This window comes from Drosophila subobscura, chromosome A (genome assembly GCF_008121235.1).
Source record: "Drosophila subobscura isolate 14011-0131.10 chromosome A, UCBerk_Dsub_1.0, whole genome shotgun sequence".
In the NCBI taxonomy this organism is placed as follows: Eukaryota; Metazoa; Arthropoda; class Insecta; order Diptera; family Drosophilidae; genus Drosophila; species Drosophila subobscura.
In genome coordinates, this window is record NC_048530.1 from 2,624,982 (window position 1) to 2,641,447 (window position 16,466).

Genomic DNA, 16,466 nt, shown 5'->3' on the forward strand with positions numbered 1-16,466 from the left:
CCAGCCACAGCCACAGCCACAGCCTCAGTCTCAGTTTCTTTTTCAGCTCCAGATCCAGAGACAGCTCCGATTCCTCTTGTGCTGCTTTGTGCGTAAACTAGATGATTCCATTAAAAATAATGTAGCAAATTGAAAATAAAAACATAAAAGACTCAAAGCGAAAAAAGCGTACAGCCATTGACATTTTTTAATACACTTTCAATGGCGGACTCTGGGTGGGCCCTTATGGAGCATAAATATTTGAACTCTTGATTGACTAGCATCTAAATTGTGGGACTGTCTGTCAGTTTAAGGGATATCCCCAAGGTATTTCCATATAATCGCTAATTGGAATTCCTTTAATAGGTTGAAAAGCTAAAAATAATTCGACTTTATCCATAAATACAACATAAATATCTCATCTCATCCATATCGTCTCTCATCCCACATCTATCTGCATAACTCCCTGCAAAACTTAATCAAAATCAAATGCAGCGTATCCACCGCCTCGGTTCTTCGCTCATCCTTCGCTCTTGATTACTTTTTAGCCCATTTTTTTTGTTTTCTGCGCCAGCAAACATGTTTAACATAAAAGATAAGCCCCAAAGGGCCCAAAAAAAAACACATCATATTTAAACAACAACAGCAAAAGTAGCAAATATAAATACACATACGAGAGTCCGTCTGCCTGTCTGTCTGGGCTGCCGTCTGGTTTTGGGTGCATCGGTGTGTCGTGTGTCTGTGTGTCTGTGCGTGCTGCATGTGGATATGCTCGTAAATTTATTTATAAAGGGCACGCAGCCATAAAGTCGGAAAGCGGATCAGGTGGACGTCCTTGCAGGCAATACACAGACTGACAGAGACAGAGACAGTGGGGCCAGACCGAGGTGGAGATTTCGTTTCAGGTGTGCAGATAATTCCACCGGGAAAATCAAGAGGAGATTTTTCAACTGTTATTACAAAATCAAATTTGATGGGCACCAAGCATTAGAAACGCTGTGCAGGGAATTTCGGTAAAAGAAAAGCAAATCGAATTCTGATTCAGAAGTTAAAGATCTAAAAAATATCTAAAAAGGTTTGATTTTAATCTTTATGGATTGCCAAGTGTTGTTGTAGTTGCTTACTTTAGAATTAACCTTTCATTTATTATCGTTATTGTATTTATTGTTCAGTTTACCTTATTCCTTGACTCTGCCACTTCGGAATTCCACAATTGAAGTGCAAATTCGTCAATATATTTCCATTTTGAAATCTGCACAAATAATTCTAATATTTGTGGCCATAACTCACCTCATAGAGCTAGAAAATCAAGCAAGGCGAGACCAAGTACGAGTATCGTTATGTCGCGTCGATACCAAAGATATCCGACTGTTGCCTTCTGGCTGTGAGGGAAACTATTACAGACTCAACTTCATGGATCATTCTTTAATTACAGAGTTGCCTTGGCTCAAACCATCTTTGAATTTGAAACCAATTATTTACCTTGAGTGATACTAGTACAGTCTGTAGTCCTCGTTCCACTGTTCCCCCAAGAACCCGTTTCCAGGGCATGAATTCGATTGAATATCTGAAATTGAATTCGCATCTCATTACATAAACATTTTTTTTTCTAGGCAGGAGATGCGGCGACAGATGACAGTTGGCTCGGGCTCGGACTCGGGCTCGGGCTGGACAATGAGCACACTCCAGGTGGTTCTGGTAAGAGGCAAAACGAGTGACGAGTAACCAAGCCCAAGACCTATGCGCTGCTCTACCTTTTTCAGTGCCTGCTGCTGGGCGTTGGTTCGGTGCTGGGGCACGGACGCCTGATGGACCCGCCGGCTCGCAATGCCATGTGGCGCTTTGGGTATCCCAATCCGGTGAACTACAACGACAACGAGCTCTTCTGTGGCGGTTATGCGGTGCAGTGGGAGCAGAACAGCGGACGCTGCGGCGTCTGCGGGGATGCCTATCACGTGAAGTCGCCGCGACCGCACGAGGCGGGCGGAGAGTTCGCCAAGGGCATCATCTCTCGGTACTACACCTCCGGCCAGGAGATCGAGGTGGAGGTGGAGCTGACAGCCAACCATTACGGCCGCTTCGAGATGTTCCTCTGCCCCAACAACAATCCGCGCCAGGAGGCCACCCAGGAGTGCTTCGATCGCTATCCGCTGCTGATCTCAGGCAGTCGGGAGCACCGCTACCTCATACCGCGCGATGCCAAGAAGAAGGACATCTTCCGCTACCGTGTGAGGCTGCCGGCCTACGTCACCTGCACCCAGTGCGTCCTCCAGTGGACATACTACACGGCCAATATGTGGGGCACCTGTGCCAATGGCACCGAAGCCGTGGGCTGTGGCAAGGCTGGTAAGTTACTAAAGACAGAGATCTCTCTTTGCTGGACCTCATATCCTTGAAATATCCTCCACTGCACAGAGACATTCAGGAATTGCGCCGATATAGCCATCATTTCGAACACTGGCGGTGGTGTGCCACCCATTTTCGTGAACAATAAATCGCCATATCTGCTCTACTATCGGGATTATCGGGCGCCCGAGGACAACAATGTCTTCCCTTTGATTGTGCGGTGAGTACGGTGTAAGGTGTGGGTTCCCACGTTGCTTTCGCAAAGAAAAGCTGTACAAATTTGTTGTATTTTTTAGCATATTTTATTATTTGAAACAAAAAATAACCGTTTCAATATCAATTTAAATATTTCCCCAATATTTGTAGCCTAGATTTAGTCCGCACTTTTTTAATCATTGCTTTGACCTCTTTTCTGGCTCTTGTATAATACTATTCATAACCGTTTCATTATCGATTCAATATAATTTTAAGACACACATATGTACATATACTTACTTATTAATTGCGATTCGTTTTTTAATCTACTTTCACTTCTGGCTTTTAACCGATTCGTTGCCGATTCCTCGCAGTTTCGCGCATTACTTTAGTATATCGATTTCTGTTGATTTTACATACATTTTGGTTCATTCCGTTTCTTGCCCTTTGAATATACATATATTATATTTGGTTTTGTTATTTTTAGCCGCTTGGCTATCTACGCTTCTTTTCTGTCTCTACTTTCCTGTGCTGTCCTTAACCTCGCACCATGTTCATTCCTTAACCGTTTCGTTGCTTCAATCTCTTTGAAAATCTACAATTTGAGCACACAATTCTAACTCTTGCTTTGGTTTTTAGCAATGCCACGCGGCATGCGCGCAAACGAGCCCACGCTTAACTGCTTACTACCCGCTAAATGCTACCCGATACACTGCCTATTAGCATATACCCGATACCCGCCACCCGATATCCGCCTACACAGCTTACCCGATTTGTACTGTACCCAAGGTATGCTCTTCACGCCATGAACCGGGCTAGAGTGGCTTCCGAAACGGGTAAAAGGTAAATGCGTTCATTCGTAAATATTAAGCAAACGGTTGTTAAAAAACGCGGTTATGGTTTCAAACACACAGACACAGACACATCCACATACTCATAGAAAAGACACTTGCTGTATATGAATGCTTAAATAAACATAAAACAAATATAATACTCGAATTTATATTGTTTTCTGTTTCGGGCATTGCCGTTTCGCAGGATTCGCTTGGTTCTGGTTTCTGGGGCATAGTCCTGGGACTCAATACACAAGAAATTTATTTATTAACATTGATCTGAGTCTCTGTTGCTTGTGGGCGTTATCAATCGTAAGCTGGAAAACATAATTTAGACTTTTTTTGTTGTTGTTTGCGAAACGAAATGGCTGGAAGTGGGCGATGGCCAGGGCCAGGGACTTCACTGAACTTTAAGAAATTTTGAAAAACCACATTAGAAGCAAAAATCATTAGCAACATCAAGAAATTGGGGAACGTCATGTGGTGCAGTGTTTGTGGTGTGGGTAATGAGCGGCGGGATCAGGGCCATGATCAGCAAGAGGATCAAGAGCCACTGTGCGACCCCATCAGGATTGTCTTGAACAATTATTGACAGCAATCCTTTGCGGAGTCGGCCTCCACTCTTGCCAATCGTAGACTTGTGTTGACCTTTTTGGAAGACTTTGTCCGTTTTCCGTTCAAACGTGTCGTCTTTCGCTTGTTGACCTTGAGCCCAGGTTCACGGGCTTTCCGGGTGCTGCGATCCACCGTCAGGGCCAAAGTTAGCAATTCAATCAGCATCCACGCCTCCACTTGGCTGCCATCGCGGAACTTTTTGGAAGACTTTGTCCGTTTTCCGTTCAAACGTGTCGTCTTTCGCTTGTTGACCTTGAGTCCAGGTCCGCGGGATTTCCGGGTGCCGGGATGCACCGTTAGGGCCAAAGTTAGCAATTGAATCAGCATCCACGACTCCACTAGGCTGCCTTCGAGGAACTTTAGGTCGGGAAACTGGGATATATCAATGAAGACATGAATCGACTCAGCATCTGACTTCTTTTCGACTTCGTAAGTCATTAAGGGGGGATACTGGGAAAAATCATAGAAGATATCAATCGACTCAGCATCCGACTTCTTTTCGTCTTCGTGAGTCATTAAGGGGGGATACTGGGAAAAATCATAGAAGATATCAATCGACTCAGCATCCGACTTCTTTTCGACTTCGTGAGTCATTAAGGGGGGATACTGGGAAAAATCATAGAAGATATCAATCGACTCAGCATCCGACTTCTTTTCGACTTCGTGAGTCATTAAGGGGGGATACTGGGAAAAATCATAGAAGATATCAATCGACTCAGCATCCGACTTCTTTTCGTCTTCGTGAGTCATTAAGGGGGGATACTGGGAAAAATCATAGAAAATATCAATCGACTCAGCATCCGACTTATTTTCAACTTCGTTTTCGTCATCGGTGTCGGACTCGGAGTCCGACGTACGAATCATTATGTACTCGTTGACAATGCCACATACCACGGACTCGGCCGTTAAGCGAGGTATATGCACTTCCGATGCCATGACCTCCTCGTGGCAGAATTGGATGGATCTGAAGCAGGGGGACGGTGAGTAGAAGCTGCAGAAGGATTCGCTAGGGCTCAAATCGTTGGTGCCCGGGGTGGTGCTGTTGTTGTTGGTCGGCGTTTCCGCAGGATTCTGTGGTTTCGGTGGCACATCTGACGGGCCTCCTCCTTCCGTGCGTAACACCGAACCGATAATGGCCTGAAGATTGCCATGCATCTGTATATTCATCTTTGTCAGCATCTTCAGCTCCTGGATCATGTGTTCATTGAACAGACTCTGCTTTCTCTTCTGCTCCTTCGAAGCGGCGGATGCTTCTATCTGCTCGTTTATCGACTTGAGGTTGGTCACCGTCTCGTTCAGCTGCTGGCAGCTCTCGTTGAACGTCTTCACGGTCTCCTCATCCCAAGTGTGTGCCTCGAGTTCCTCGATATCGGAATTGTCTTCCATAATGGAGTTGGTGGAATCATCGTTAGTTTTTTTATCGGAATGAAGGGAGTCACAGCTGGCCGTAAGGGTGCGTGGATGGAGATCACAGCTGCTGTTATGCAATCGGGGAAAAGTCAACAGCTCCTGGACATTGTCCCAGGTGGGCACCTCCGCCTCCGAATCAGCCTCCGGCATACCGACCTGAGCGATCAGCTCCCCGTTGTTGCCACTGCCGCTGGTGCCGCTGACATTACTATTGTTCAGCACCGCCAGTTGTTGGGCTTTGGGGCGTGGCATATTCTTTTTGGGCACAGGCCGGGCCAGTGGCGTCTTGAATTCTTTCAACGTTGCAACGTTTGGCTGGACTCGGCGGGGGAGTCCAGCGACGCGTGGCAGAAAACTCCTCTTCGCAGAACATTTATTCGGAAGTGAAGTGGGTGCTGCCATAGCGAGACCTGCCACAAGTGGTGTGGACTCACCGAAACGTTGATTGTTATGGACTCCCGCCGACAGGCGACGACTGCGTCCCGATCGCACCTGGATTTGGGCTGACCAAAAGGGTAAGCCAAAAAGGAAGTCCGGCAGAGGAGATAACAACTTACCATTTGGTGGATATTGCACATCCAATCTGTTCGTGGGCATACCCATATTTACGAGCTGCGGCTTACGGTGAAGCGGCACCCGGCAAGCTCGAGCCTTGGCCTGGGCCTGCGCCTGGGCCATTTTTCTTTTTGCCGAAGGTGCTCCAATACTTCAGCCATTCTTGGGCAATCTGTTTGTTTTATTTAGTTTGTTGTGTTTCTATTTCTTGGACTCAAAATGTTTGAGATTTATCTCTGTGTTTTACGATGATAAAAAAATATATTTCGAATATTTCAGACTGGAGATCAGACAACTTCCATTCCGGACCGAAATCACTGTTAGAATGGGAAATTTCTTATCCAAAACATCGAATGTTATAGACAGAAATCAAAATGCAGCCTAGATCTCAAAGGTACACCTGGAGATCATACACTCATCAATAATAGAACTAGGAAAAAATACCTCAAAGCTTATCGGATGTAATTATTATCCACGTTATCTCTCTAACAAATCAGCAGTTAGTCATTCGGTTAATTGGTCATTAAGTAAAAGTTCTGTGGGATCCACACTGACAAAGATATTGCACTCAATCTTTGCAGACTCATACCTAAAGTTCTTATCTAACTGTATTTGAAATGTTCTCCCTTTGGCCACACAAGAACCTTTGCTTTCAGCAGGAAATGCAATCAATCCACCCAAGATGAGCGGTTGAAACCCTCCAATAACTAAGCTACATTTTACATTTCCAGTCAAAGGTTTATTTTTGTTGCTTGGTTTGTTTAATGCATTGCGTTTCTTATTAACTTCTTGGCGGTTACGTCAATATTTTATGGGACTTTCTGCTGAAATCTTCTGCTCTGATGCTCTCCTCTAGGCCTTGCTTTGGTTCTTGGAATTGCCCGTCAGCTTGGACTTTAGCTTCGACTTGAGCTTCTGGATCATGGGATACCTATTGTTGGACGGTGTCTTTGGCAGTGCCTCGCAAACGATGGGCTCAAATCGATTACGATCACGCTCTCCCACGGTCATTTCTAGGTCCAGGTCCTGCATTAGCGAGGGCGAATGAAAGCATCTGTCCAGATGGTAGCCGTAGCCGCTGTACATCGGCAGACCGCGTTCCAGCGAGGCAATGGGATTGGCGATTCGATGCCTCATGACGATGTCGGTGCTGGGTGTTTGGATCTTGACCGTCTGCCTGGAGCCGCGCATGTTCATGGCAGACCTGGCATTGCCGTAGCTGATGCGCAGCTCTGTACGCCTGCGTCGCTCCTCAAGCTCATTGCGTCCCTGCTGCATCTCGCTGAACATTCCGAACGCCAAACGCAATGCAAAAAGATTAATTTGGAGTTTTTACAATTTAGTTTCCCCTTTTTTGGTATGGAAAAACTACGGACATTTGCTGGAAGTATTTGCCGGACAACTGTCTGATGATGTGTGCTCTCTCTAGCGGAGTAACGAGAGTTGTTTACTTTCCAAATGAGTGACATAAATGTCTAGGATATACAGAGTTGGGGAACAAGTGTTTCTCCTTCATCAAATGTTGAAGGAAGAGCAGATTAGAATAGCGTCATGGACCTTCTCCAGCCACTCATCTTCATTGATGTGAAATCAATCTTTCTTTGCAGAGATCAAAAGTGCATTGGGGCACCGGCATTCCGTACGTTGCCTGGCATCGATCACTGGTGCGAGCTCAACTGCCTTCGCTATCCACCAAATTGTCCGGAGGAGGCCTGCCACTGTCCGTAAGTAGAGCGAGAGAGAGTGCCTGGCGATGCGCAGATAGATAATCCCTAAATTTGTTTTGCAGTCAGGATTGCGTGGCCATTGGGGAGCTGGCGGGACGCGAAGGAGCCGACACTTACTGCATGGACGAATGCCTCAATTTCGAGTCGGATTGCCCGCGCGACAGATGCCGCTGCCAATAGTCGGTGAAGCCGAAGCTGTGCTGCCAATTGCCCCACCCCCAATAGACGATGTGAATGTGAAATGGAAGTGGAGAGAACGGAGAGGGAGATGTATATCGTATAACGTGAATGAATTGAATTTGATTAAGCACAAAGGCTACCGGCGACTGGTTTCAATGGGGTTTCAATCTCTATTCCCGCTTGCGTCGATTCACGAGGAAGGGTCTGGTGAAGATCTGTAGCACTTCCCGCTGCTCGCGTAGACGTCGCGTCTTGGCCACAGGCGTCTCCGAGCTGTCGGTGTAGCGGCGTGCACAGAACAGAGACGTCACCTTGCTGCTCAGCTGCTGCCAGCGTTCGATGGCACGCGATGAGCCCGATGCCCGTGCATAGCTGCTTTCCCAGTCATCAAGCGGCGGCAACTCCTCCTCCTCCTCCGGCTCCTTCACTGGCTCTGGCAGAGCGACTGGGGCTGGGGCTGCGGCTGGATCTGGAGCTTGGGGCATCACCTGGCTGCGTATGAGCACCTCGGCCCGCTCCTCGCGCCCATCCGCTTCGTTGTCCTCGTGGGGCAGAGCCGCGCAGCCGCCGGCCTTCACATTGCTCACAAACTCGAAGGTGGAAGAGATGCGACGCAGTCTTTGACCCGCTGCTTCCTGCGTGGATGATCTTTTAGCTGCCTCTGCTGCTGGCGCTTCACCTGCTTCGGCATTCAGCTTATTGCGCATTCGATTCAGATTTGCGTTTGAGATCATGTTCCCATAGGTGAATCGCAATTTGGCACGATGGCGTCTCGCCTGTTCGTCTGATGCTCGCTTGTCCGGCTCTTGGAGCTGGGCCGGAGTCTGGCTCGGCGCCAGAACCTGCGCCTGCGCCTGCGCCTTGTTCTGTTTCTGGTTGGACATGGCAACTACTCCTGCAACGAGGTGTGCAACGAAAATTACACTAAAATTTGGCTCAATTATTGGGATTGGGATTGGGATTTTGACTATTTTGGGTTACACAATTGATGTAAAATGACATCTGGTGCCCGGGCAATACACTCTTGGTCTCACTTTCGAGCACTCTTCACATCTTTAATGGACAATATTAACTCGTACTGAACGCAATCTCAACAATGGTTTGGACACATTTTTGTCTCGTGGGTCTTAGGTCTCTACATTAAATGCTAAACAGCTTGGCAGCTTGGTAGCTTGGTAGCTTGGCGGCAACTTAGAACTGCAGCCGCTTTTTCTGTGGCAGGCTGTTGCCGCGAACGGTGGTCTCCACCAGCTTCCGCTTGACCGCTTGGCCGGGCTTCTCGTCGGCCTTGGCATTGGCTGCCACAATGGCCGAGGGTAGGGGCAGCTTGGGACCGACGGTGGGCGCCGGCTTGTTGCCAAAGTAGGGCATGCTGAGGGCCTCGCGGCAGGAGACGCGACGCAGCGGATTCATGGCGAAGAGGCGGCGCATTAGGTGGATGAGGTCATTGTCGGCGGCAGTGAATATGTTCTGCAACGGGGTGCCCGTGAAGTGACGGAATTGTAGGTAGTCGTGGAGCTTCCCCAGGTACGGCCACTCGGCCTCTGTGGGTGTTCCCAGGGTGGCGAAGATGCGGGTCAGCTGATCAAGATCTGAGTCGCCGGGAATGAAAGGCACGCGCAGCATGAGCTCGGCCAGAATGCAGCCGACGGCCCACATGTCCACACCAGTGCCGTACTGGCGGGCGCCAAAGAGCAGCTCGGGCGACCGATACCAGCGCGTTACCACGTGATGGGTGTAGATGCGATTCGGCGACCCGTATGTCTTGGCCAGGCCAAAATCGCCGATCTTGAGCACTCCGTCGCTGTTGACCAGCAGATTGTTGGGCTTCAGATCGCGATGGAGGATCCAGTGTAGGTGCAGGTACTCCAGGCCGCGCAGCGTCATGATGGCGTACGCCTTGATGTTCGCCTGCGTGAGTATGATTTTGGTGTCCTTGATGATCACCTCCAGGTCGGTGTCCATGAAGTCGAACACCAGCGACACGTTCGACAGCTGCCCGAACACATCCACCAGACCGATGATGTTCTCGTGCTGCAGCTCCTGCAGAATTTTGATCTCACGCAAGGCAGTTCGATTGATGCCATCGCGCGCATCTTCGCGGCTGCCACGCTTTATCTTCTTCACGGCCACAATCTGGCTGGTCACTGTGTCCCGGGCCTTGTACACAATGGCGAACTACGGTTCAACATGGAACACAACAGAGCAAAGCCATCAAATGCATTGAAAGTGAATTGAGCGGCGAACAATATAGAGGCTTTTAGCGGCAGACAACTCACCTGACCCTCGCCAAGGAACGAGAGTTTGGCATAGCGGTCGCCTTTGTCGCTGCTGTGGGGCAACATTTGGGTGCCAGCTTCTCCGCTAAGCACCATTAATAACACAAATCAATCGGGCAAATCAATGGAATTGACGAACGTTAAATTGGCACTGGAAACAAAAACCAAACACAAAAATTAATTAAATTGCACACAAGCAATCGATTGGCTTGCGCCGGTACTATCGAATCGAGACATCGATGACAAACATCGTTGTGGTGCTGTATAGCCAAAAAAACATTGGACTTTGCTAGCTTTTGTTAGCTGCAAAGAGATAGCCTTATGGAGAAAAGTATGCAGTGAGCCCGAAAGAAATATATGCATTTTCCATTTTGCTTGCTTGATGGCTGTGTGTGTAGTAAAACATAATTTTGTCCCAAACAATTTCTCAGTTCTGTGACTGAGCCGGTATACTTTTCTAGAATTAGCTGCGAACACCAATTTGCATTTTGTCTCCCATTAGCAAAGGCCTAGTGTCATATGCTCTTAATCTTCGTAAACATAAATGTAATCGCCCGTAAATATCGCTCTTTCTCCAGCTCGATGGTTTATCTGAAAATGTAAAATATTCAAATTCAATTGAGTGAATGCGAATAAATTATATGGTTTGTGCTGAGAGCCTTGGCATGCTAGAAATATGAAGCCAAACATAATTATCTCGGCTTTACTCAAAGTGTTCAATTGTTTAAATAGAGCGTGGCCAAGTGGGCCAAGTTCGGAGTTCTGCTCGTTATATTTTCGGTATATTTCTGAGGGTCAGCTGGTGAGTTTTGGTATATTTCTGCGGTCACACGATTGCACTGAATTCGCGACTATATACACAAAGAAAACATGAAATTTACTGTCGCCGACTGCTGATGTACACAAATCCACCCAGGGACTGAAAGCGCAATCACCAAGTACATCACACACAACCGCGGGGGGGTCGCGCGCACCTACGTGTCGTCCACAAAAATAAAAAAATGGTAAGCCCAAGTCATAGCCTCCTCCCATCCGCCGCCCACCGCTGATTGGTCTGGCGCTGGTGCTGCAACTGGCATTGGTACTGTTGCTGATTCACACCACTTCCTTTCTTGGATAGCATGCTGCATCTATGTCGACGGTGGAGGTGCTGCTGCACGAGTTCTACCAGCCAACGACGAGCAATGCACGCAAACGTGAAATTGAGACTAATCTGTTGGCCTTCAAGTCGCAGCCGGAGGCATGGCAGCTGTGCCTGCGTGTGGCCACGGCTGGCAACAGCTTCACGGACAACCAGTTCCTGTGGTTCTTCAGCACCTCCACTCTGGAGCATACGATAACACGTCGCTGGGCCCAGCTAACGCCCTCGGATCGCGCCCAGTTGCGCGAAACTCTGTGGAACACCTACGCCCAGTTGGGTGTGCTGAATGCGGCGCGACGGCACCGGGACACGCTGGCGCAGCTGATAGCGCTGATGGGGAAACGCGAGTTCCCCGAACAAGATCCCAACTACATGCAGCACTGCATGGAGCTGACAAAGACCCGCTTTGTCCTTGGCATCAATCTGTTGCGCGTCACGTCCGAGGAGGTGGTGAGTAATCGCGGCGACCTGACCACCGAATGGAAACAGTACTTCTACTCCTGGTAAGTGACTGTGCAGCAATTCCTGCATCCTGCATCCCCGCTCACACCTTTGTTTGTTTGTTTGTTTGCTTGCTCTTGTCCACGATGTCGACTGTCCCGGATTGTGTCCTGAATTGTGCACTAATCCCTCTGCATTTGCATTCGCATTGGCATTGGCATTGGCATTGGCACTGGCACTGGCTCCACTCCTCCACCATCTGTTCTCTTGGATGTCGTGTGTGTGTTTCAGCATTTCCATGTGTATACCCGATGTAATGGATTTAGTCACCAAATATTTACTAATCGCCGTCTGCCACATCAACGGCAAAGACATCCAATCGACCATACCAAACACCCTCATGGACTTTAGTCTAACCTCAGCGCTGCCAAATGACAATCAACTAAGGTATGTATCCACAGCCCCCCATCCCATACAGCAGAGACTCCCACACGAGAGATTCATCCATTCTGTCCATTCTGACTGTCTATTGCAGTTCCTCTATTTTGGAGCTGCTCGGCTGTGTGCAACATTTGGTCTCCTGGATACGCACTGAACTGATCTCGGAGTACTTCCTTATGAGCATACTCGATCTATCTCAATGGCGACCAGCCAACGAGCCCATCTCCCTGGCTGCCCTGTCCGTGCTGAACGAGCTGCTGTACCTGCAGAAGCCGCTGCCCTATGCCGGCACCCTTATGGGCGGCGTCAGCAGTCTGCTGGAGCAGCACAATGTCAACAAGCAGCAGAGCGAGATGTACAGCGACAAGTTTCGTGAGCTGCTGCGCCTCTACACCACAAAGTATGCGGGAAAGCTGATGCAGGAGCCCGAAGTGCTCGAGACTTTTCTCAATCAGCTCTACGGCTGCACCACAGAATGTAAGTCTCCGCCTGCGCGAAACCTAAACCCAAACCTACACCTAAATTAATTGTTCCCAAATTCAATCCCATGTGCAGTGCATGGCGCTCTCGACTTTACAGAGAAACTGGATATCTGGTCGCCTATTATTAAGGGGATTGCCCAGCAGCCGGCGAAGATAACGCGCTTTAATCATGTGTTCACGCAGCTGGTCGATGAGATCATGCGACGCACACAGTTCGAGGCGAACAAGCCCGAACTGGAGGTGCTGGACAACGAGCTCATGGAGGATGATGTAAGTCATTAAATTTGCATTCAATCCAATTGATTTATCTTCATCCCTCGGACGACAGACCCCCACCACCGAGTGGCAGCAGTTCCTTGACCAATGCTTCGAGTGCCTCGCCCTCTTGGCCAGCACCCGGGGCGCTCACATTGTCTTCGCACAAGTCTTTGCCCACTGGTCACGTCCGCAGATGTATCTGATGTCGTTGGAGCATGCCCTTGAACATGGCAGCAGCCGCTCCTATGAGGCAGCCCGAAAGCTCAAGCATGCCAATGTGGGCGAGATATTGCGCGATTTTGCCACCGTCTGCCAGGCGGTGGTGCGCTTGGCCCCGCTGATGGACACCGCGACAGCCGCCCCGGGTGTGGCCGACGAGATGGAGGCCCAGCTGCAAATGCTCTCCGACAGCCTGCTGCAGACGCTGCAGCTCCTGGCCAGCAATCGCATCGGGGGAACGGACATGGACAAGGCCACCTTTCAGACTGATTTGGATAACCTGTAAGCGATTGAGTTGCCATTGCCTTTGCCCTTGCGCTTTAATCTTTAATTTGTAATCCTAATCTTTTAGCTACGCTCAAGTTCTGCTGGCCATACGCAGCATCTTCCCGCTGTCGAAGGCAATGAGCAGCGAGGAGCTGCTGCATCGCCTCTTCGCCATATTGGGCAGCATCTTTGCCTACAATAACTCGCTGTCGGCCGCCTCGCCCATTGTGCAGCAGGCGGCCAGCGAGCTGCTGCTCTTCATCTCAACTGTGATACGGCCCAAGTGCCTGCTGGATATTCCACAGATCCAGAGCCTCCTGCAGGCCGGCCCACGCCTGGGCACGCAACTGCCGCGTCAGGTCTGCATCAATGTGCACATCAGTCTTGTGAGCTACATGGTGCTGCCCTGGAAGTGTGTACCCGAGCAGCAGCAGGACTACCAGCGGCGCCAGTGGATGCTGCGCGAGTACATCCAGGGCCTGGCCCAGAACTTTCTTGACCTCGATCTGAGTGTGGCTGGCGAGAGCAAGGTGACAGCCACCACGCTCACGCTGCTTGGCACATTCACATCACTCATCGAGTACTTCAAGGCCACTGGTGGCAATGCCAAGGACATGTTGGCCAGCACGTTCAAGGTGGGTGGTGGAAGCACATAGCAAAGCAACCAAATCCGAGCTAATCTTTGATTTCTGCTTCTGCTTCTCCTTTTCTTTTTTGTTTTGCAGCCCATCCTGAACAAGGCTTTGACGATCTTCAATAGCTATGGCCTAAGCAGCATTGCCATGGCCATTACGGTGGCCGAATTCAGTCTGAGCATGCTGCGATCATTGCCCACGCATCTGGGCGCCCAGTTCATCAAGGAGATGATCACACTGTTTATCAGTGTCAGCAGCAGGTTGGCCAATCCACCAAACTGCCATTCCATGCCATTCTCAGCCTGCCTCTCTTTCCGATTCAAGCTAAACCCATTTGTATTTCCTTCTCTTTCGCTTTCATGTTCGTTTGGCAACTCAAAAGGGATCAACTGACGCTGAGCCGCTTGGCTGTGATGGAAAAGATTCTTCAGATGTTTAAGCTCATTGTGGAACAGCCGGGCAGCGCATCGCTGGGGCTGCTGCCATCGATTCTGGACTTTAGCACACAGCAGATACTGCCATTGCTGCAGCAACAGAATGCGGCCACCGACAGCAGTGAGATTACTAGCCTGCTCTACGCCCTGTTCGACAGGTGAGATACTTTCCTTACCGTTCCGTAGCCATTCCTATTGACTAACTGGTTTTCGCCCGTGCAGTGTGCTTACGTGTAAGTGGCAGTTCTTCTACAAGAACCAGCTGTCGAACGGGCATAGCGCCAGTGGTGGAGGCGGCTCGAACAATTTCAACTGCAGCGACAACCTGCATCCGGCACACTTTATGGCAATACTGAATGCCTACGGCCAGATGCTGGTCAGTGGCACGGATCCCAGCAATGTGCGCAGTGTGCTCTTCTCCATGCAGAACGTGAACGAGCGCAGTCGTCTGTACCAGCGGGCACTGTTCAAGGAGCAGCTGCTGGCCTCGTTTCAACGGGCCCTGCTCAATCTGTTGCTGAGTGGTGAGGGCAGCCTGCACTTTGACATGATTGCCCAGGCGCTGTATGCCATGGGCCAGGTGGATCGGCGGCAGTTGCTCGAGAGTTTTGGCCATGCCTCGCTGCCGGTGGCACAGACGGTGCTCGAGGAGATCTGCCAGACAAGTGTGAGTATCAAAGCAGCGTCGTGCAATTCGAGGCAAGATTCGAGAGGTTTACATTTTGTTTCTTTTTAATTTGCAGGACATTCCAACGTTTACGCAGAGACTCACGCAATTGATGCAAGATGCCCACTGTGCGCATCTCAGTGAGACAACGTAGGCGCCTACTCCTTCTCCCCCTCCCCTTTTCTAAGCTTAATCCCAATCCCAACTAATTACGCGCTCGGTTTGACTTTTGACTTGTGTAATGTGCTTACACGTTGACCCGCTAGTCCCTTGTACTTCTCTTGCATATCGATTTATCAATTGTATTCTTTTCCTTTTGTTTTTGACTCGTGTATGCCATACTCTCGAGTGCCGTGCCCACCAGTGTGGATGGGCATGTGCCTTGCCTAAACTCTTGTGTCATTTGTGCTCAGCTCTCACGTTCTGTTCGCGTTCCACTGTATCACTCTCCACACTTCCTTGTCCCCAGTCCCCAGTCCCGTGCCTCGTACGCTTTGTTCCTTGTCATCGAAAGTCATTTGTGGTGCCCCCACGCCGTCTGAGTTTTATATTTTATATAACATTTTTGTTTTTTTTAATATGTTTTGGGGCATGTTTTTGTGACCGCCAATGGTCGAAAACAGAATTCATTCAATCGATAAAAGACATTGTTTAGCTTGTAATGCGCGATTCCGTTTGAAAAAAAGAGAACACATAATTGTATGTAAAGTCTAAAGAACATACAAATCACATATTGCATTTTTTGTATCATTATCTACTACATACTATTATTACATGCATACATACATACGTACATACATACATAACTCGTACATGGATATGCATAGCCACGTTTTGGTTCTGTCATCAGAGTAAATCGATAAAAGTCATGCCTATACCTGCATATAGTTAGCATATAGTGTATACCAACGTCTACATACAATCATGTACGTATTCATATACATAAATTAATTAGCATATATCAAATTGTGTAAATCAGCTACGTCATAAGAAAGAGCAGAAACTAAAACACACACTCAAACATACTCACGCCAACACCATATGTAATTTATTTATGCAGCAAACAGCAGACAGAAAACTGAAAACGATCAATGCAAATCCATATTCAAGTCCGAACCGATTTCGATTTAAGTTAATTTTAATTCTTTGAATTCAAAAATGTTTTCACAAGACCGTTCAATTCAATCAGAAATGCAATAAAACTATTTTTACCTTTTAAACACAACGAAGAACAACAACAAAAATAAGGTGATAATATCATCGGGCAATTCTAGGACTTGGAAGCATCAAGGAGGGAAAGACTTAAGATTTCGCAGTGCTTAATATAAACTCTTTTTGTGTCGGACTCTCAAATTTTTTCTT

At 48.5% G+C, this 16,466-nt stretch overlaps 5 protein-coding genes across 5 annotated transcripts; 2 read left to right on the forward strand and 3 right to left on the reverse strand.

Moving 5' to 3' along the window:
- The first annotated feature begins 1,597 nt into the window (after positions 1 to 1,597).
- LOC117896741 lies at positions 1,598 to 7,968 on the forward strand. The gene is made up of 5 exons (XM_034805209.1): positions 1,598 to 1,677; positions 1,743 to 2,325; positions 2,395 to 2,545; positions 7,541 to 7,657; positions 7,723 to 7,968. The coding sequence occupies exons 1-5, from the start codon at positions 1,600 to 1,602 to the stop codon at positions 7,838 to 7,840; spliced, it is 1,047 nt and encodes a 348-aa protein (XP_034661100.1). The 5' UTR covers positions 1,598 to 1,599; the 3' UTR covers positions 7,841 to 7,968.
- LOC117896721 lies at positions 3,689 to 6,275 on the reverse strand. Its single transcript, XM_034805186.1, has 2 exons — positions 5,936 to 6,275; positions 3,689 to 5,881 (listed from the first exon to the last, which is right to left on the reverse strand). The coding sequence occupies exons 1-2, from the start codon at positions 6,054 to 6,056 to the stop codon at positions 3,939 to 3,941; spliced, it is 2,064 nt and encodes a 687-aa protein (XP_034661077.1). The 5' UTR covers positions 6,057 to 6,275; the 3' UTR covers positions 3,689 to 3,938.
- On the reverse strand, positions 7,909 to 8,847 carry LOC117896749. Its single transcript, XM_034805219.1, has one exon. It carries the CDS (start codon positions 8,722 to 8,724, stop codon positions 8,011 to 8,013), a length of 714 nt encoding a protein of 237 aa, XP_034661110.1. The 5' UTR covers positions 8,725 to 8,847; the 3' UTR covers positions 7,909 to 8,010.
- A 23-nt stretch (positions 8,848 to 8,870) lies between these two features.
- LOC117896730 (cyclin-dependent kinase 7) lies at positions 8,871 to 10,339 on the reverse strand. The gene is made up of 2 exons (XM_034805198.1): positions 10,120 to 10,339; positions 8,871 to 10,018 (listed from the first exon to the last, which is right to left on the reverse strand). Exons 1-2 carry the CDS (start codon positions 10,213 to 10,215, stop codon positions 9,032 to 9,034), a joined length of 1,083 nt encoding a protein of 360 aa, XP_034661089.1. The 5' UTR covers positions 10,216 to 10,339; the 3' UTR covers positions 8,871 to 9,031.
- A 595-nt stretch (positions 10,340 to 10,934) lies between these two features.
- On the forward strand, positions 10,935 to 16,129 carry LOC117889638 (exportin-6-A). The gene is made up of 11 exons (XM_034794096.1): positions 10,935 to 11,123; positions 11,240 to 11,763; positions 11,993 to 12,148; positions 12,237 to 12,619; positions 12,698 to 12,894; positions 12,953 to 13,383; positions 13,454 to 14,003; positions 14,094 to 14,263; positions 14,386 to 14,595; positions 14,660 to 15,104; positions 15,181 to 16,129. Exons 1-11 carry the CDS (start codon positions 11,121 to 11,123, stop codon positions 15,256 to 15,258), a joined length of 3,147 nt encoding a protein of 1,048 aa, XP_034649987.1. The 5' UTR covers positions 10,935 to 11,120; the 3' UTR covers positions 15,259 to 16,129.
- Positions 16,130 to 16,466: the final 337 nt, after the last annotated feature.